Source organism: Vicugna pacos, chromosome 3 (genome assembly GCF_048564905.1).
Source record: "Vicugna pacos chromosome 3, VicPac4, whole genome shotgun sequence".
Lineage (NCBI taxonomy): Eukaryota > Metazoa > Chordata > Mammalia > Artiodactyla > Camelidae > Vicugna > Vicugna pacos.
The window spans coordinates 26,137,973-26,159,831 of NC_132989.1; the positions used below are offsets into that span (position 1 = coordinate 26,137,973).

The window sequence follows — 21,859 nt, forward strand, 5'->3', positions numbered from 1 at the left end:
CAAATTTTGATGACCCTTAATAACTGACTCGGAAGATTGCTGGCAAGCAGCTCTCGGAAATATGCACGACTGAGATTTGTGGACTTGTATGTCTTTGTGCAAGGAACCTGAGGAAGGAGGTGATTACTCCACACACACTGGACAACCAACTCTCAGCCTGTTGTTCCAGAACTTTCAGGGCTTGGGCCTGGGCGTGTGCACATTCATGTGAAGGGATTCACATTAGGTTTCTTTCTTTCTAGGGTGAAATATATTTAGATTCCCTAGTGAGAATTTTTGGTTCAAAAATAAGGATAAAATTATGAATCAAATTTTTATCATTTCTTATCATGAGCACTTTGCCCTTGAGATCATTTCTGGCTGCACTCTCTAAATTAAGAGCCTTTTACAATGATAGATATATAACACTCAGAATGCCTGTTTTGATTTTTCTTTCCCAAATTTGATTAGGATCAACTCAAGCCCTCTACACCAAGACTGGCAGGATGTTCAAAGTTGATAAAATCAGCCCCCACCCTGCTCCTAACCTTCAACTAGGAACAGAAGGAGGCCCAACCAGTTCTAGAGAGACCCCTCCTCCAAGCTCCCATGCCTCGTCCAGCTGGATCCCTGCCACTGCTCCTTGGACCACATGCTGCGGCTCTCCGGCTCCGCTGTGCTGCACCAGCGTTGGTGTCTTGCTTGCCTGGGCCAGGAGGTCCCTCTGAAGGTAGGTGCCTCTGCAGGTGGCTCTGCAGGGGATGGGGATTTCTAGGTTTGGCCAGGTCTAATGGGACCTATGTAGCTACCTCCTGGAGTCCTCCTACCCTAGAGAGGCTGAACTAGCCCAGATATAGACTAAGTTCCCCACAGATCTGCCCCTACTGGCTTTCTCAGAACCCAGCGACCTGCCACACATCCTGCTGCACCCTTCCCAGACACAAACATGAACAAGCTTCATTTCTTTCCTTTCTTGAAAGCAATGCTGTTCAATTTCTTCAATGGGTCATGACCTTGGAGACAGGAAAGCCAACTGAAACACAATGGCTGATCACTGATCCACTGAGTTAGTAAGGAGGGCCAGCCCTCAGGAACACAAAGGCCTGACCACTGTCTGTAAGGGGGAGCACCACCAGACCTCCCCTGTGTGCCTGTGCCAGGGTGGGACAGAAACACAACATCATCTCTCAACAGGTCACTTTCTACAGAAAATCCTTAACAAGTCGGCCATCCACAGAGGGGGACCGGCTGGTCCTGGTCAGTGATTGCAGGCTTACCAAGTGTTCTGTGTTCAAATACGTCTGGGCCAGCAGGCTCTCAAGTGGAAGGTGGGAGCATGGAGTTATTTCAAGGCACCCACAAATACATAAGCAGTATAGATGGACAGAATATCTCACATAAATATGTGACCATTTTTCTTCCATGTGTAGGTGCTATTGTGGGAACACAGTAAACATTTGCTTATACAAATAATCTGTAGTAGCTTGTTGTCATGGGTTTTTTCTTAATCCATAGACACAAAGTAAAGCTGCTGTTTATGGATTGGACTCCATTTTGTATATTTAAAAGGTACTCATAGAAAAAGCTGGGACCCCTAGTCCACGCCAAGGCCGTGCCCCCTGTTATGGTCTGTCCTGGTTGCTTCTGCTTTCTGAGCAGGAGGTTTTGCTCTGACCCATGCAGTGAGTTTCCTGATGATGGGAGTCACACTCTGGGGCCTGTCACAGGCACTGTGGCCCTCATGTGCCTCAGCATCTATCCAGGGAAGTCCTGAGCATCTGACTGACAGCTCTAGTGCCAGGGCCTCCCAAAGCTTCACATCCCACACTCAGCATTCTTCCAAACCCAGCCCTGTCTGGCCCTTGTGCCAGAGGCTATAAATGCTAAAAGATACTTCCAAATCATGGTCTAAGCTGCTGCACTGGTTTACATGCTACGGAAGCATCCAGAAATGTGGATGTTTGTCCTCCAGCAGCCAGGCTGGGGATAACCTCTGTGGTTTGGGTTTGAGCAGGCTGGGGGGCCCCTCGGTTCACTCCCCCAGGATATTACTAACTGGGAATCTGTGTCCCAGTTCCTACTTCTAATGGGTCCAGCAGTTTCCTCATGGCCTGAGGGTCTATGATAGGCAGACGCTGAGCAGAAAGAGCCCTGATTAGGAGCAGTTGGGATTTGCTCTGCTGCCCAGTTGCTATTTCCTATACAACCTGGGGCAAAGGACTCAACTGCATTGGGCCTCGGTTTCCTCATCATCTACACAAGGGGAAGAATTAAGTGGCTTGTCTGCCTCATTTGGCTTTTGTGAAAATTAAGTAAGAATACTGGCAAATATACTTTACTAAAATGCGTGCAGTGAAAATGAACTTTATTTTAGGCTAAGAGTTGTCCTTCTTGTCTTGGTTACCTTGTCCTGAAGTGACTTCAGGTTCTGGAAGTGCTACACCTGCCAGCCGCAGGCAGTCGTGCCCTGCTGTGACCTGCCATGACCTGCAGAGAGCTGCCAAGCCTACCGCGGGAGACTGTGGGTGCCCACGTGGTGCTGAGAACCATCAATACCAGTGTCGAGGCCAGAAATCAGGATAATACTTGCCCATGTCAATTGATTTAAAGAACAAATGGGCGTGTCCCCATCGCATGCAACTTGCACAGTGATGCATTATGGTGTGTGCACCTACATTAATCTTGGCGAGCTATGTGGGACCACAGTTTGAAAAAAGATTCAAACCGCCCCAAACTCAAGGATACCTCCTGAAATTGCGTGGCTATATGCCTGACCTCTTCACAAACCTCCTCCCTCTACTTTTGGGCCACTATTGCTCCAGCCCTCACCTCCTATTGCTTGTCCACAGCCTACTTGAGAAGAAGGCCCCAGCTGTATGGTCCTGGCTTGTCTCCAGGTTTTTGTGCCCTTTAACATGCTCCAAGGGTTCCTGCCTTCCCACAGGCTTCCTTATTCAGGAGCTGAATAGAGCAACATGTGTCCCTTCACAGAGCTTAGCATCAAAAATTCCTGCCCTAGACTGGGAACGTCTTAGAAGATCCACTGTACCAAAAGGCAGACCCTCCCCAGTGTTAACCTGCCTTGGGAAGAGCTTATTTCCTAGCAGCCACACATCTTTATGGGTGCAATAAGACTATGTTACCAAAGACAAACTAATGTAGTCAGGGCCTCTGAGGCACAGATGTTGACCTTCCCAGCTAGAGATTTCTGAAGACACAGGAAAATCGAAGAAATGGTTGCATGCCATTTTGTCATCATGCAGATTCTTGGGCTCAAACAGGCTTTACGTTCAGGTAGGCGGTTAATGATCTCACCTGCCCAGATGCACCCCTTGGCTGGCGCTCCCTGCTGTCACCATCCAGCCCGGCTTGTCTCCTTTTGACACGTCCAGGAGTTAGGACCTTCTTCTCCCTGAGTCCTGGCCACACTGTGCCCTCTTCATTCCATTCAGATTACCTTAAATATGGGAGAGCCAAGCTCTCTCAACTTCCTTCCTCTTGTCTCAAAATTCTCACTCAAAGGTCTCTTCCTCTTCCTTTCCCAACTTGGAAAAGAAAGTCTTCTCCCTTCTCTAGCTCTTGGTCTCCATCCCCACTGTCACCCTGACTTCAGCAACTCTCCCCTCTTCACTCTCCTTCCCCAGGTTGGTGACCTATGTCTCTCAGGACTCTGTTCCCAGGGTGGGGAGCTGCGTGGCCTGGGGCAGAACAGCGCAGAGAGCACGGACAAGTCACATAGGCCCAGCCTCAGTTTCCCCACCTGCCAAAGAGAACGACAGTGCCTGTCTCAGCCACAGAGCTGCTGCGGTGACTGCCTCACGGGACGTGCGTTAGCGCAGGGCCCGCAGCAGGGCTCAGGGCTTGTCAGCAGCAGCTGTTAGTGCCAGTGCAGCCCTTCCCGAACTCCTCTGCGACGTTTTCTCAGTAACGTTCATCCTCTTGGTTTCTGCAGCTAGCTTCTAGGACTTCCGCTGTCACTTCTCTGTCTGTCACACCTGTCGAGGCCTCCAGCCCTGGCATTCCAGCCGCAGTCCTCCCTCAGCAGGAACCGAGGCAAAGTCACCACGTTGTCACTCGAGCTACCTTTCCTGCCAGCGTCCAGATCAGCAGCAGCAACCACGAGCACGTGCTGCTCACCCCTCCACGCCAAGCTCTGTCGCGCTCACTTCGTTGGCTGTTTCTTTCCCTGCATGGGAGCCCCCCCCCCACCTAGCGCCACTCAGCTTTGCAATCTGGGTCATTTTCCACACTTCCCTCTCTCCTGCTTGGCCTGCTGGTTCTCCATCATCAATGCCTCTTCCAGCTGCCACTCCCTCTGCTCCCCAAGCCCACGGCCCTGGGTCGGGTGTTCCTAGCCTCTCGCCGGGTCTGTGGCAGCAGCCTCCAAATCAGCCTTCTCACCTCTACCATTCCCACCCCCTTCCACCTCTTCTCAAGGCCGGGGTCACTTTGCTACCACATGGTGTTGCTCAGGTCCTGCTGATGTCTGAGACGCTCCACTGCCCCCTGAATGGCACCGAAACCCCTACTCAGCTGAAATCCAAGCTCTCCACAGCTGCCCCCGTACCTTCCATAGCCCACCTCTCCCTGCTCCCCGCATCCCGCCACACGCCTGCCTTTCCTGCCACTGACTCTGTCTCTGCATCATTCCTCAGCCTGAAACACCTCTCCCCACGACATCCCTACCTTTAAATGGCAGCCAGTATTCAAAGACCGGTCAACAGCCACTTCCTCTCTGGAGCCTTCCTGATCTGCAGAGCCAGATTCAGAGGTTCCAGGGCCTTCCCCAGGCCCTTCTCATTCTGGTACCTACCTGATTCCCCACCAGACTGTGTTCTCCATGAAGGCAGGGCTGTGTGTGTCACACAGGAAATGCTCCTGAATGAATCAATCAAAGAGGTGTAACACTCAGCCCTTTGCCTCCAGCTGGGCCTGGGCCAGAGTTAATGCTGAGTGCTCCTCTCATCCCCCAAACTCTGGCCTCCTGTGGTGTTGAGGGTTTTGTGATCTGCACATTAATCAGGCTCTTAATGAAAATACAGACCTGAAAGCTCCCAAATGGGGGAGGAGTGAGTGTCCCTGGCCGTCGGTCTCCAGGATGTGACTTGGCCCAGGGAGCAGAGGGACTGCTGGCCTCTAGGACCTCAGCCCCCATTTCCAGCTCAGGCCCAGCAGGGCACCCAGTGAGGCTCCTGACCACGTGAAGAGTAATGATGACTTAAAAAGGGAAGGTCTCTCCCCAGCGCCTTACTATCAAGGCTACATCCGACTGAACTCAGGCCAAGTGACAGAGGTTTCAGGAGAAAACCTCTGTGAAGTTGGAAGAGTTTTCATGAGTTTCCAGTGCTGTTCAGCAGGCACCGGAAGGTGGTGCCAAACAGAAACTCCCTTTAAACTTCAACTGACGATGTCATTTGCTAAAATGCTTCTGAATAACAATTTTGCAGTACGTACCAAGAATCTTAAAAATGACCATACTCTTTGACCCACTCACGAATTAGAGCCCACACGTTTAGGGAAATGAACCCCAAATGAAGGCAACTCTTTATGGACAACTTTGCTGATCACATCACTATTTTTAAAAGACGGAAAACTGTAAACAAGCTAAATGTTTGTCAGTTGGAAGACATTTGAATAATAAGTGTAATTGTATAGCTAACATTTATTTCATGTTTGCAATGTACAAGATACTTGCTGAGATCCATGTGTTATACACTGTCCCATCCCATCCCAGTTATGAAGTAGCTACTCTTGTTAGACCTTGTTTTGCAGGTGAGTAAACTGAGGCTTGGCGATCATAGGGATCTTGTCCAGAGCTTCCGGACTCTGGTGGAGGTTGGATTAGAAGCAGGTAGTCAAACTCTAGAGACTGAATTCTTACCAGACTATATCAATCCTCTCAAAATGTGTGTATATGTGTGTGGAATTTTAATTTTACATGCTATTTTAGTAACATAGAAAATGTTTCTGTTATAATGTTGAGTTAAAAACAGGATATGAAACTGTGTATAACATGAGAACAACAGCTTAAAACATTTAATCCATGCATATAGAAAAGGGAAAGGAAACACAGTGATCGTATTTAGGTGGTTGGGCACTTTTTCCCTCTACATCCAATGTTCAGTACTTCATACATTTCCAACCACAGGTCACCACTAATAGACAATCAGAAGGAACTCAGTGGCTTTATATTTGCACGTCTCCAACCAGATGAACTGAGCTCTCACCTCGACACGGCCTCCAGTCTACCTGACACAAGCCTGAAAGCAGAGAAGCTGGAAGCCTCCAGCACCTGGCTTCAGGACATGGCTTAGTCTCTCATCACCCATCATCACCACCCAGGAAGCGGACTGGCAATTCTGGGATAGAGCTGTAAGCCATGAGCAATTCCACAAGCCCTGCACAAGCTGGCCTAAAAATAACCATCGTGGCACAACAACCATGCAGAGCAGGCCTGACTCAGAGCACAGACCACGAGCTTGCAATGAACCACAGCCCCACACTGCTCAGTCCACACAGCACTTGGCTCTGCATGGTGTTATGTTGGTTTGTTTGTGTTTGATTTTATTTTAAACTGAATTATCTGACAATTTCCAACTGAAAGACCCTGGAAAAAATACACCTTTCTGCCTTCTCTTAAAAAGCAAAAGATCCAGGCCACATGGCAATGGTCAGCTGGAGCAGAGTCGTAGACACCCTGCTAGACAGGACCTGGGCACCTTGCAACCATTCCCATTGCTCCCTGCTGCTGCCCAGGCACCAAAGCTGACACGTGCCTAAACTGCTGCTTTCTAACAGCAGAGTGATATGGAAAGTGAAGTATGTTTTATGTCCATGTTTCAATCAAAAGAGGAAAAATGAAATGTAGGTCAGGAGGGCTATGGGTTCAAAAAAAAATGGAAGAGGGTACATTTTCCAGGTACCTCTGCTCACTTATGTTACCTCCCCAATCCCAGTGAGTCTTCGAGTTTTCTACCCCTGGTCTAGAGGGTTCCTGAGGAACAAGCAAAAGAAAACCACATCCTTCCTCATTTTCTGGAGAGACTCCTGGCAGAAAATCCTGTCTGGTGACCCACTGCCTGCTTGCCTGCTCCATCGCCAACAGTTGATCTTGCCCAGCACCTGGAGTTGCCAAAGCCCTTTCCACAAGCATTGGAGGCGGGGAGGGTAAGGAAGAGTGGACCGCACAGAGAAGAGCTATCCAAAGCCGCAGAATTCAAACCCATCCCTGGAGCTCATGAGCTGCGCCCACTACTTGAACAATGCCATTTTGGAGACGTGCTCCCAGCCCCCTTCCCTCCCTTTATGTTTACAGCTGGTTTGTGCAAAGGCCCAGATATTACCTAAGTTGCCATAGCTTCAGCTTCTACAGAGTCCTGGGGCAGAAGCAGAAACAGCGCCAGTGGACTCTGAGTCAGGCTGCCTAGGTCTGTATCCCAGCCCCAGCTCCCACTAGGCAGCGATCTCAAGCAGGTGACGGAATCTCTCTGTGCCTCAGTCTTCCCTGTGTAAACGTCTAGGAATTGGATCGCTAGGAAGATTAAACACACACTAAGATCGTCGCACAGTGTCTGGCCCATGACAAGAACTCAGTAAATACTGGCCCCTAAGCCCCACTGCTGTGACTGTCCTGGCTTAGCCTAGATCAGAGGCCCTGGGGCACAGCTAGGGCTCTCCAGCCTTGGTTTCCATCTTCCTGCCACCCACTTGGGTTAACCACTTTGCCTTTGCACTGCCAGCTAAGCCCCCGGGACCAGGTGCTAATGACTTCAAACTTCGCAGGGCTGAGAAGGGCTTGCATGCAGGATCTCCCTTGGCCTCTCAGTAAGAGCCTTCCCTGATCTCCCAGAAGGCCAGCTTCCTGGCACACTGGGGAGGACAGAACAAACACATTTTCATTTTCTGCTGCTGCCTCAAGGGGTTTACTTAAGAATCACTTTCCTTCTGGCAACACCGATGAACTTCTGGCACCAGGGTCATGGAACTGCCTCCTTCCTGAGATGCTGTCAGTGCCTCCCACAGTGGAGAGGGACAAGGCGGGCACACAGGTCCCCACATTCTCCCCGCTCAGAGGACTTATCCAGGAAACAAGGCTCTCGAAGGGCCCCGACTTCCCAAATGGGCAGTTCTAGAGATTCCCAGCCCAGTTCCCATGGCCCAGGCGAGCAGGCAGGGGTGGCCCTCATGGCTGCCCTGACCAGACGCACAGTCCTAACCTCCAGCCTCTCCTTCCACCCCTCCTACCACCTGCCCCTGAGCCTGGCTGAGACGGCAGCCCACTGCCTCCCACCCACCCTGTTTTGAGTGGCCCAATTTCTGTCTGCCTGTCTGCTGGACAGGACAGAGCACCACAAGAGGGACAGGACAGAGTATTTTGTTCACCGCTGTGTCCCCAGCACCTAGCCCTGTGCCTGGCACACAGCAGGTGCATAACTATTGTGTGTTGGATACATGAACAGGGCTAACAGTCACGCCGACCTCATGCTGTTGGGGTGGATATTAGATGAGCTGATGCATGTACAGCACTTAACTCAGCACCAGGCACACCATGAGCACTGAGCAACTTTGTCAGCTACTAATGGAGGCTGCTCAGCTCCCCAGAACAAAGGCTTCTGCACTCCCAGCGTGGGGGCCTTTCTTGGGTCTGACTTTTCTCTAGCTGCTCCTATCCTTCCTCCATCTCCAGAGGCTTCTAGTCTGGACTCAGGACCCCTGTGGCTCAGGCCATGGCCTGCCAAGTCAGCCACTGTTCTAGCACCGCCTGCAGGGAAGGTGGGGGTGGATGAGGGCAGGACAGAAGATGGAACCAAACACTGCCAGGAAAGCTCAATAATTAACATGCCTCCAAATGTCGCAGGCACCTCTTGAGAAACATCTCCCTTGGTGTCCAGGCTGGCTGCGGGCCCCCTCACACACTCACATGCACGCTGCCGTCTACTTCCTCCCCTGCCACAGACAAGGCGCCCAAGTTGTGAAGGAGGTGGGACTGCCCCCAGGAGCCAAGGGGCCTCATCACTGAGACTCTTCCAACATCTGGACTCCAAAGAGCTATAAGGCTTATGGAGAGATTTCCTCTGCACCTGAGACTAAAACAGCTTTTCTAAAGTTGACAGGAGAGCACAGAAAGCCAGCCCGGGGGCCAGGATTCCTGGATTCTAGGCCTGTTCGTGATGGCCTTCATTTCTCTACATTTTGGCTTTTGCCTCCAGGGTAGGATCAGCTTCAAACATTTCTCAGAGCTGCCATCCTTTGATCAAACCGAACCGTACGAAGACATGACTCAGCATGTCAGGGAGACAGAGGTGGGGATCCCCCTGCCCTGTGGCCCCCCAGGCCGCCCCATGGGTTGTGCTCTGTGACCCCCTGGGTGATCCAACCTGCTCGTTGTCCTGCATCTCCCTGCATGCTGACAGTGACCATGGGCCTGGGGGCGCTGAGTATCCAGCTGGTATGACTCATGTTCTTGGGGCAGCCGTGCCCCAGGCTGTCCATGTACCCCAGTGAGGAGCACCAGCATGGAGGATGCTCGGAGGATGTGTAGTCCTGGCCTGGGCACCTCCCTGGTCGGGCAGGGAGTGCAGGCTGAGTAGAGGCACCCAGGTTGGGGGTATGAGAGGCGCTGGGCCCTGATGCTCCTGAGCTGTGGGGCACAGCTGAGTCCCAGCCTCTAGGGCAGAGGGCTTATATGGAGGCCATTTGGAAGGCCACCAGGGAGAGGGGTCCTATCCACAAGAGCTGTCAGGTATATATCTGAGGTGACGGGAAGGACCATGGATCCAGTCCTTCCATTATACAGAAAAGGAGACTGAGGCCTGGGAAGGGACAGTATCTTCCCTAAGGAGACACAGTAAAATGAGAGCCAAGAACCAAACCCCAAGTTATTGCAATTTGTCTTCTAAGACCCCCAGCTCATCCTTCCTCTAGAGCTGACAGCTTTAACTCTGTACAGCAAGTGCCTTCCAGTTCTTTCAATCCTCTTTTATCAAAACGGCTCCCAGGAGAAGAGGCAGCAACCTCTTTCCCAGTAGGGAGAAGAGAACATCTGCAGCTGGGGTGCAGGACTAGCTTCATGGCACACAAGAAATGAAGTTCTAATGGAATGTCAGGGGCAAGAAGGGAGTGGCCTGCTTCATGGCCCTGCAGCTGGTCCTGCACAGGGCCTCCCTGGCTGCCTCCCCTGGCATGTGGGGCAGGTGTGGGCCTGAGACCCGGCAGTCACAGAGGGTCCATCACCTGACTTAATGCTCTGCTGTTGTCCTTCTTAAATTCTTACTAATTTTTGAACAGGGGAGTCTGCATTTTCAATTTGCATGGAGGGCTGCAAATTACATAGCTGGCCCTCACTAGCCAGTCATTAACTGTGTATCCTTAAATAAGTACCTTAACTTTGGGAAGCCTCAGTTTTCTCATCTGTAAAATGGAAACAATCACAACACCTGCCTCACAGGATTGTGCATGAAGAGAACATGTGCAGAGCTTGATGCAAGTGCCTGGCGCATAGTAAATCCTTAATCGATGGGAGTTACCCTATAGATAAAATAATATGACAGAGATGCCCTAGTCCATAAAAAGGATGTTAAGTGTATCCCAGATCGACAAACCAAGAAAGGGTCACAGGTGCCCTGACACCAGGCTCCCTCCCCTGGCCTCTTACCTTCCTGAAACGGCTGTGTCTGCATCTGCAGCCGGATCTTGATGAGGTCCACGGGTGCTCCCAGCCCAACAGAGACCACACCAGCCACCATGCTGGCCAGGAGCAGGTCAGACAGCACATGGTGCGGACCAGCCTCGGGCTCTTGGCACCGATGGTGGCTGAGGAACCTCTGTGTGTTGCTGAAGACCCCGAACACCACTGAGTTGTAGACAGCGATGCTGGCAAGGGGGAAGGACATGCCCTTGAAGAAGCCGAACACCTGTGGGGAGACCCGGGGGAGGAAGCCTGAGGGCCCGGGCTGCCCTTGGCAGAGACCCTGCCCTCTTGGAGCCCTCAGGCTGGTGGGGGAGATACCACAGGAAAAGTCAACCAGTACATCGGCGGAGAAAAATGAAAGAGGATGATGATGTGAGAGGAGAAACAGGGGAGGGTGAGAGCACCCTCGCCCTGAAGAGGAACTGGCTTCTGCATGGAGCTCTGCTTCCTGAGCTGCAGGATGCTGGGCCTGGAACCTGCATTTGTCACTGGAGTGGCAGTGTTCCTGGACTGAGGCCGAGGGGGAGCCCCAGTGGGTAGTGGGCTTGCCAAGCATCATACACTCCCTCCTCCTGCGCCACTCCAACAAAAGCATCCTCTGGGCACTGGCCATGTGCCAGGCCCTGGGGACAGCAAGAAAGAAACACTCTCCACCCTCACTGAGCTCACAGTTGCGCGGGGGGAGGGGGGGCGGTGGGAAGGAAACCCAGATAGACAAACTGACATGTGCTAAAATAAGCCTGTGGTGAGGAGGTACGAAGGGCTCCACAGCTCCTCAGGGCACCTGGGTCAGCATGTAGCTGGGTGCCCCTGAGCAAGAGCATCTGTTGGAAAACAGCTAGAGAGGGTGCCCCCGGAAGGGCAGCACCAAGAGGCTCCTGCACAGGTTGCAGGAGGCTGAGAGAAGCCAGGGTCCCTCCCACACTGTATTCTCAGTGAACACCACAGATGCTCCACTGAAGTGGGAAACTTCCATAGGCCCTTAGAAGAAGGAGTAAGGGCAACACAGATGACACCTAAGACAAAAAAGCACTGGGAAGCTGTGGTAAAAACTCCACGCCATGCTTAAACCCACTAATCCTGCCCTGCATGCGTGGACCCTATTTGCCAGGGGCAGGACACCACACACACACACCACACACATACCACACACACACCTGTCCACATGCACATGTGCATGCATACACACTCACATGTACACACACACCATGCTTCAGGCTCTTCTATAAGATCCCTCAGACAACCTGGGGTATCGCTTAGCCCTGAGCTGTGGTGCCTCAGAGGAATGCCCACAGTCACCACAGAAGCCTCAAAGCTGCGACGCTGGCTGGTAGACACTGCAGGGAACATGGACCAAAAAGGAGAATCAACAGCTGTCATTCAGGGGCTGGAGCAATTGCACAACATCTTGTACTGGTTTAAAGAATTTAAAGCAGATTTTAAAGCAGAAGTTAGAGGGAGGCAGAACAACAGCTAGACATAAGACATCCTTCATCACGGGAGAAACTCCAGGTGTGGGCAGGAGGCTTCCAAGCTCCAGGGCCCGGCCTAGGAAGAAGCCTGGTAGGGACAGCGGTCAACGATGGGGCCACATCTCCAAGGACTCAAGGAAAAGCTCAGGGCTGCTACGGGGCTTACCCCTGACCATTTCTTTAAATCAACAGCTCATTTCTTCCTACATTTTAAAATTTATTTTAAATTCCCCAAGGAGGAGTCTTAGAAAGCCTTCCCAAAGCATACGTTCATTCTCAAGAAGGGTACGTGATGCTTCTTGCATAAAATGATATTTAGATGTTCCTCTTTACAGGAAAAAACCCTTGGTCCATGGTTTGGAGTGACCTGCAGCACAAGCTCGCCCTGGTGTCTGGGGTCAGAAGAGCCTGGTCCCCATTCCACCCAGATAAGGGAGTCTGTGTGCATACAGTTTAACTGTCACTCATTTGGTTTTGAAAACCTGACAGATCATCTTGTTTTTGCAGGGATTTTCCCCACTGTGGCTCTAAATTCCTCAGAACTTCTCCAGGGAAGTTACACAAAACCAGCTTTTTCCCTCAATAACGTCGCACTTGGTGGGAGGGTTGAGTTTAGGTAACACATAATATTTGAGGAGTGCTGTGAGATGAACAGGGAAAACTGAGCCACAGGTAATGAGCGCTAATGAACAGGCCTCCTGCCAGGTGGACAGACAGACATGCTAGTGAGAGGGCTGCGACCTCAGTCCCCAGGAGGCCCCGGCAGGTGTGGCCCAGCTGCCCTCGCAGGGACCACTTACACTCTCCCTTCTGTACACGGTGCGGATGCAGCTGAGGGTGCTCCCGTAGCCATTGCCAGCCTGCAGGCGGGCCTGTGGAGAGAGGCAAGGGCGTGAGGGACCACGTGGAGCCAGGTCATGTCCCCACGGCCCCCAAGACACTGAGCTCCCAGAACGGAGGCCCAGAGAGGGAAAGGCCCTGCCACAAGGGAGCCAGTCAGGAAGGAGGCCTGGGCTTCCGCCCTGGCCCAGCTGACCCGCTGTCCTCTACCTACACCGCCACCCTCCATGTCCCACTCACACCTTGCTAAATGCAGCAGAAGCCCTTTTCGTCTCAGAGAAGAACAAAGGCCAGTTTGTTGTGCAAAAACAGTGCTTGTGTGGGGACATAAGATTCTGCTGCATCTTGAGTACAAAAAGCTAACCGGTGGCTCCCGTCCATCTGCGGTCCGTCACTCTGCCGTCCTCAGTACTCCTGAAGGCAGCCTGTCCTTCTCACCCCCACAGCCCCTTCATCTCTCACCTGGACGATGGGCTGGTCTCCTCACTGGCCTCCTGCTGGCCCCCCTTGCTCCTTTGCCTGTGTCTACACAACAGTCAGACTGATCATTTCCAAACAACAGTGAATGGTGTCACTGCTGTTTCAAGCTCTCCAGTGGCCTCCCATCAAACTCAGAATAAATTCCACACTTAGTCAGCACCCATTTCCTCCACACCCCTGCCCTCTGTGCCCACCACATGGCACACTCCCACTCTCCGAACCATCAGTTCTTTCCTGCCTCCAGAACGTTCCACCTACGTGGAAGGCTCTTTCTCCAGCTCATCTTTGGGGTCTGAGCTTACATGCTGCAATGATGTCATCTGTTTGTCTTTTTACTTAGGGTCTATTTGGGCTCCTGATCTGGGGCAGGGTCGTCTCGTATTTCCCTCTCATCCCCGGAGCTGAGCGTAGCCCTGGCACTTGGCCGTTTGCACTGGCTGACCAAGGGGCTGGAGGGTGAAGCTGTGGTGTCCTCTAACAGAGGCTGACTCGGGTGACCGGGGCCATCTATAGTCAGGGAGAGGGTCTGAGTAAGGCTGCAGAAGAGCCCAGGGCACCCCTCACCCCGGTCTTAATCAGAGCAAAGTTCTGTCAGCCACATCGAGCTCTTGGGGGGGCTGCAGCTGAGGCCAGCAGCACAGCTCAAGTCTCTGGGGACTCCAGTTACAATAGGATCTGGCATTTAGGGTGCACCAGCTGCATACTTGGGGAAATACTGCGCATTGTATGGAACTTATCTCATAGGTGCATGGCACAAATGCTATGAGGCCTGCACACAATTCCCATTCTACAGACAGAGAAAGCTGATTCCCTATGTGTGTTCCCTACTGCTACTGTAACAAACTATGATAAATTTAATGGCTTAGAACAATGTAAATTTATTCTCTTACAGAGCTCTAGCTGGTCTCTAGCGAGCTGAGCTTTGATTAGGAAAACCTGGTCACACTATAGCAGATATAAACCTTAAATGCAACAGCTGTGCCAGGAGCCAGGGAGCATCTGGACTCCAGCTCCACTGCCACCAAGTAGCTAGTGGCTGGCTCTCTCACCTGTGATGAGGCACCTGCAGGCAGGGAAGGAGTCTTTGACCCAGGCCAGCAGCCCAGATCCTTCTAGCTTGGCTTTTCCAGGGGTGAGGGACAAGTCACTCATCTGTTTCCCTATACCCCAGCGTGTGTGTTCATCAGGACAGGAATGACCCTCTCACGGCTCTATCCTCACTGCTACAGTGACAATCTTCATGACAGCCCCACCAGGGAGGTGTTCTTTGCCCATTTTACAGATGGGGAAACCAAGGCTCAGGGAGGTTAAGTGCTGTGCCCTAGTCACGGGAGAGTAAGTGGGAGGCTGGGACTGGACTCCAGGTTATTCTAACTCTGAGGCTTTTACCTGGACCTTTTTCAGTAAACAAGGACTCTCGAGAAAATGCCAGCCAGAAGGAAGGAAGGAAGGAAGACGTTATAGGGAGAAACAAGGGTTGGACCCATAGGCTGGTCATATAAGCCAGCATCACCAGGCTGATACCCACAGCGGGGAGGTTCTCAGGCTGAACAGAGACTAGATTTTACATATCAGGAAAGGTTCCCTAAAGAGGTTCAGGAGGCAGAGGAAAGAGAAGAAGGAGAGTCCTGCCCTTTTCAGGTGATACACGGTCAAGCACAGGGTGGCCAGGCTTACCTGTGCAAGGGGAAGGGGTGGGGATGGGGGTTCCAACAAGCTCCACCGACCCCCAACCAGGCTGTGGGTGAGGGAAGGATGCTCTACCAAGGAGGCACAAAGGCTACCTGTATCAGAAAGCTGGCTGTTAGGCCTGCAGGGGCAGGGACTGGACTTGCTTTGTCCACCACCACTGCCCTGCCATCCCCACGGCACTCAGGATGCCGTGTACAGGATGCGTATGATGTACAAGCAAAAGGCTGGGCTTATATGAGGGATGTGAAGAGCCAGGGACTACTTTCAACCATTTAAGACAAGGAGGCTGACCTCCCCATCAAGAAGACAGCAGGCCTGGGCTCTGACTGAGGAGGGGCCCATGGTCACATAGGGAGGAAGATGGGAGAGAGGAGACCACAGCAGCCATCAGAAGAGGACCTGAGAGGTGCCTCTTTGCACATGATTCTGCCAGAGCATTGATACAAATCTGGAAGTCAGGGTGAGGAGGCACTATTTGTGGTTGTGTTCTCAGGCTATACCTCTAAATGCTTCTCCTCATGGCGGGCAGATGGCAGGGAGACAGGTGGAATCAAAGAATATCCCTTTGTAACATCTCACTTCTCAATGATTTGATGTGTTGTGTGACCTGCGGCTACATCTTTCCTCTTTCTGGGCCAGTCTCTACATCTGCAGAACAAGGGGCGTGAATGATCCGAGTGCCAGATGGCTTGGCTGGCTCCATCAGGTTAGAATGGCTTCCCATTCCCAACCTAAGCCCAGAGCCCTAACCTGATAGTCAAGGCCTCCAAGGACTGAGTGCCGACCTACCTGCCTTTCCTGGATTCTGATCTGTGGCTGCTTTCAGAAACCTGATGCATCAGCAGCACTGGCCATGCTGGCCTTTCCCGAGCACGGCACCCAGGCAGTGTCTCCACCTCAGTGTCTTTGCCCGTGCTGTGCTCTGGGCCTGGAATATCGTTTCTCAACACCCAACCTTAAATTGTGGGCTCCGATACCACCTTACCCTGGAAGCCTTTCTGGTTCCTTAATTCCAGAAAGACTTACAGAACACTCACCAGTGCCCCGGCTCCCTCCCCGGCAGCTCATGAGAATCTGGAGGCAGAAATGGAACACTTACAACAACAAAATTGCTGCCAAGCAATGAGGGTAGAGCATTCCAAACCAGGCCTCCTAGCACCCCACCCCCACGGGCTGGCACAGGGACCTGGCCCTGGGCTGGAGACTTTCTGGGAATCAGAAACAGCAGGCAAGTTCCTAAAGGCAAACTCACTACAGACCCCTTTCCTGAACGTAATGGCAACATGGCTACTGTACCTTGACCGTGTCCAGAGGGTGGCCGACAATGACACTGGCTGCACCTGTGGGTCAAAGAAGAACACCTGGTTACTCAGCTCCTGGACTCCTAGCTGGCACCAGGTGGCCCTCAGGAGAGAACGAAGGGCTCAGACACTTACAGTCACTTACTTGGTCAGTGCCCAGGCACCAGAAGGGCCCCTCAGTGTGGCAGGCACTGGTCCACCCATGGCGAAGGCAAAGAAAAATTGAGTAAAACCTGGTCCTACCTCAAGAAGCAAGCACCCTAAAGAAAAGAAGTGAAGATGCTGGTATAACTGGGTCTGCACGTGCAAAAGAATAAAGTTATACCTCCACCTCATACCTACACAAAGCTTAACTCAAAATAACCCAAAGGCCTAAACAGAAGCAATAAAATGATAAAAATCATACACTAAAACACAGGGGGAAATCTCCATAACTGTAAATTTGCACTAGATTCTTAGGCATGACACCAAAAGTGCAAGCAACAAAAGAAAAATTGGGTACATTGGATGTCATGAAAATTAAAAATATTTGTGCATAAAAGAACACTCTCAAGAAAGTAAAGAAACCTAGAGAATGGGGCAAAATATTTGCAAATCATACATTTGATAAGGGTCTAGTATCCAGAATATGTAAAGAACTCCAACAACTAAAAAGAAAAAAAAATGTTAAAGGGCAAAGGAGTTGAACAGACATTTCTCTAAAGATATATAAACGGCCAACATGTACATGAAAAGATGCTCAACATCATTAGTCATTAGGGAAATGCAAGTCAAAACCACAGTGAGATTCTGCTTCACACCCACTAGGATGGCTATAATGGAAAAAAAAAAGGAAAAGGAAAATAACAAGTGTCGTGAGAATGCAGAGAAACTGGAACTCTTATGAATTGCTGGTGGAAATGTAAAATGGTGCAGCTGCTGTAGGAAACAGTTTGGCTCATCACAAAGTGAAATATAGGATTACCGTATGACCCAGCAATTCCACTCCCAGAAATATACTTAAATGAACTGAAAACAGCACTCAAACAAGTATGTGGACACACGTTTGTAGCAGCACTACTCACAAAAGCCAGAAGGTAAAAACAGCCCAATGTCCATTGCTGGAAGGACGGCTAAACACAATGTGGTATATCCATACAATGGAATATCAGTAGGCCTAAGGAGGAATGAAGTACTGACACATGCCACAGTGTGGATGAACAGGGAAAACACTACGCTAGGTGAAAGGCCAGATGAAACAGGTCACACATGGTATGATTCCACTTAGATGAATTATCCACAATAGGTAAATCCACAGAGACAGACAGTGGATTAATGGTTGCCCAGGTTTGGAGGCAGGGAAATGGGAATGCCTGCTTAATGGGTCCAGGAACTTCTTTGGGCATGGAAAAAATATGTTTTGGAACCAGACAGATGGTTGCACAACATTGTGAATGTACCAAATACCACTGAACTGTACACCTCCAAATGATTAATTTTAGGGTATGTGAATTTCACCTCAAAAATGGGGGGACATGTGAAGAGATAACCCAGAAACTTTTCAGGTACTTGCAGGTTATTTAGCTTTTCTACATCTCCCTTTTAGTATGTGTAGTGGGAATAATGTTAGCATATACCTCACAGTTTCATTTGAAGAATGAAATGAGACAATAAACCTAAAGTACCAGCAGAGCCTGGCACTTACAGGATGCTCTAAAGGGGCTGCCATCACTATTGATTTTTTTTTTAAGAGAACCTCTTTGAAAAGGTGATGGATACTCTTTTCACACACAAAAAATGCCCATACACATGCATAGTCACAAGGCCTGAACAATTTTGGAGGCAAGCAAGGCTGCCCTGAGGCCATGTTGCAGAAAGCAGTGACAGTGAGATTGAAACAGGAGCCATCCTTCTGAGACAAATTCCATGTCATGCTAATGAGGAAGGAAGTGCTTCTGCTAGCAGGAGTGATTTAATCATGTAAGGCAGGTAAGGGGTCCTGGAATATTAGATATTTACAGGGGCAGAGGAACCAGCTATTCCAGAACAAATATTCCCTTGGTCTAGAACCTTCAGACCCCTCTCAGTCCCTCGTCCCACAGAACTGGGCAGAGACAGAAAGATGACAGGCAGCGAGCAGCTGGAACATTCACTCTTCAGGGGAAGGAAAGAGCTCTGGTCCTCAGGCTCTGGCTACATCCTTCTCTACAGGCATCACTCAGCCCAGGGCAGCAGTCCCCAGATGCAGCCTTGGGCCAGTATCTCCCTGCACCATCATTAGCCCAATCATCTAAAAGCAGGGGATGCAAAGACAAGAAACAGGATTATCAGGTCAGGGGTTTTCTGACCTTGGGACCTTACAGACCAGTAAAATTTCAAACTGTGAAGGATGTAATGCTGAAATTTTATTATGCCAGGTCACTAAGGAAGAAAATAGCAGTAGACGAGTACAGGGGTTAACACGGCCCTAGTACCAGACTGTATGGGCTGGAATCCCATTCATGCTAGATGCATGGCCTTGGGCAAGTCACTGAATTTCTCTGTGTATCCATTTCCTCATCTGTAAAATGGAGATGTAATAATGGTAGCTACCTTGTTGGAGCTATAAAGAAATGTGCATAAACACACATGAGCCCAGATATCGTATGATTCCATTTATATAAACTGTCCATAAAAGGCTAATTTATAGAGCCAGAAAGTAGATTAGTGGTTGCCCAGAGGGAGAGGACACGGTTTAACTGCAAATGGGCACGAGGGATCTTATTGGGGGATAAAATGTTCTAAAATTAATTTATGCTAATGGTTGCACCACTTGCTAAAATTGTTAAAAATCATGAAATTGTATATTTGAAATACGTGTATTTTATGATATCCTGATAAAATAACCTCAATAAAATTGTTCTAAATATATATATATATATATGTATATATATATATATATATATATATATATATATATATATATATATATATATATATATATGGAGAGAGAGAGAGCACACTTAAACAGCATCTGGTACCTACCAAGTATTCACTATTATTACACTTATCTTCATGGAAGCAAAAATAAAAACAAACCAACAAGCCTATTTTGTCTGATATAAGTATTGCTACTCCCACTTTCTTGTCATTTCCGTTTGAATGAAATATCTTTTTCCATCCTCTCACTTTCAATCTATGTGTGTTCTTCACTCTAAAGTGAGTCTCTCGTAGGCAGCTTATTGTAGGCAGCATATTGTAGGCAGCATATTGTAGGCTTTTGTTTTATTATCCAATCTGCCACTCTCTGTCTTTTGATTGGAGCATTTAGTCCATTGACATTTATAGTAATTATCGATAGATGTGTGTTTATTGTCGTTTTGAACTTTGTTTTCCAATTGATTTGGAATTTCTTCTTTGTTCCTTTCTTTTTCTTTTTCTTTTTTTTCTTTTTGTGGTTTGATAATTTTCTTTTGTATTAACCAGGTTTCTTTTTGGTTTTTGTGACTCTATTGTATGCAAAAGGTTTGTGATTACCCTGTTTTTCAAGTATGTTAACCCATTACTATATCTGTTTGCTTTAGACTGGTAGTCATGTAGGCTCAGACACATCTTAAAAAGAACAAAGAAAAACCCACAAAAACTGAAACAAACCAACAAAACCATGTTAACATCAACAACGTAAGGACAATCTCAAAATACAGAACCATCTACTCCTTGCTGTGTGAGTTGGGGAGGGTCTCTGTGTCAGAGGCTGAGCTACTCTGATAGCCTTACCCTCCAGAACATTCCTCAAACCAAGCCCCTGGCAGCCCTACTGAAGTTGGTCTGACTATTTAAGTAGCAGGTGAGGAAAGGTTCTCCCTTCAAACTAAAAGGTTGTCCAAAGAGGGCCTGGCCCGGTGGGCCTCTGGGTGCAGCCCCATGGCTGGCAAAGTTAGGAGAGACAGGTCTCAGCCCTACCCAAGGGAGCCAGTGCGACAGAACTGACCCCAGTGAAGGGAATCCTATCTGCTCAGGATGGTGAGCCACCTGTAGAGGACAGACATGGACTCCAACTAGGTAGGAAGGGGCCAGCAGAAGAGAAAGGACCTGAGACCCTAGCTGTCTGGTTGCTCTTTTTGTTTTTTTCCTTTCTTACAACCTCCCTGGTCTCCTTCATACCTAGAACCTGGGGTGGGACACAAACACATTAGCCATAGCCTCTGCCTCAGCACCTCAGTATTTTGTCTTTGGGAGGGGGCTGCTTTCGCCAACATCCCTTTTCTGATGAACCCCTTAGATGGGACCAAAAGAAAGGTTACATTTTACAAGCAAAGTCTCTCACGCCGCCCCCTCCCCTCACCCCACAATAGCTGAGCAAAGAGGAGGGATAGACCCATTGGAAAGAGAAGACTGGAAAAGCAAGGAAATGAATGTGACTCTTGCCCATGCAAACTCAATCCAAGCCCAATAGAGACTGACACCAAGAGCGGTAGGAAGGTGCCAGGGGGCCCAATTGTGCCTGGAGAAGAGGCCTGACAGCTGACAGCAGCTAAAAATGTGAGGGGTTCCTCTTATCTGCAGGTGGGCACCTGCAGTCGGTGCTGGGCCCCCAGCTGTGGGCTCCGCTCCCCTCAGTCAGGATGCCCCTAGAGCCAAGCTCTGCATTCCGTGCTGCTAAGCACATGCTCTCACACCCGAGTTGCTGCAAGCAGAGCCGGTTTCCCCAACTCGGATGCGCACCAGGTTGCTGAAGGGTGTGTCCGCGCCAGGACGCTCCATTGGCTATCGGCTTTGACGCGGTTTAATCATTACCGGATCAAGACTCGCGGATCCAAACTTTTAGGCAAATCACAAGCTCATGATGGAGCGGCAAGACCAGCCCCGTGGCTGGCGGCGCGCATTCGGGGCGCGTGTGGGCAGCACTGGGGAGCGGAGCTCACTGACCCAGAACGGAGTGTCAGCGTGGCCCACGCAGCGCCTGGTCGGCTGTCTCTCTTCCTCTAGGGCCTGGGCTGTCCCGTCAGCACACTCACCTCCAGGGGTCCCTCCCGTCCGGGGGTGCGCTCACCTCCGATCCAACCCGCCACAAAGTCTTCCAGCTGGAAGTTGCCCATGGCCCGGGCCGCGGCGCCTCGCGCTCCTGGAGCCGGATTGGTGCCCATTCAGAGTCTGCAGGGCATGACCAGCGGGCGAGCGCACCGGACAGGCTAAGTCGGGGACGCAGAGCCCCGCGCAGGTCCTCCTCCACTGCACACCCGCCTCCAAATCGCCTGTAGCACGGGCAGCCAGGCTCCTGCTTACAACAATGCCCGCGGGCTGTTGACATCACGCCCCCAGTGGACCTTAAAGGCACAGCGCACGGTCCGGGCGAGGGAGTGTCTGCCTGCTGTTGTTCACATCTCCTCACATCTTGGAGACACTGGAAATGATCTCAGGGGCATTTTTGCAAAGTTCATGAAAAG

The 21,859-nt window shown here is 50.4% G+C and overlaps 1 protein-coding gene across 2 annotated transcripts in view; it reads right to left on the bottom strand.

The window, feature by feature from the left end:
* The window catches only part of SLC25A48 (solute carrier family 25 member 48), a 38,634-nt gene extending 16,983 nt beyond the window's left edge, over positions 1-21,651 (bottom strand). For both annotated transcript variants that reach the window (XM_072957053.1, XM_015246619.3), the window contains exons 1-4: positions 21,466-21,651; positions 16,450-16,493; positions 12,942-13,013; positions 10,634-10,892 (exon numbers count right to left, since the gene is read on the bottom strand). In XM_072957053.1, the coding sequence (XP_072813154.1) occupies positions 10,634-10,892; positions 12,942-13,013; positions 16,450-16,493; positions 21,466-21,559 (469 nt within the window). In that variant the 5' untranslated portion in view covers positions 21,560-21,651. The remainder of the gene's footprint in view (positions 1-10,633; positions 10,893-12,941; positions 13,014-16,449; positions 16,494-21,465) is intronic.
* Between the last annotated feature and the right edge of the window lie 208 nt (positions 21,652-21,859).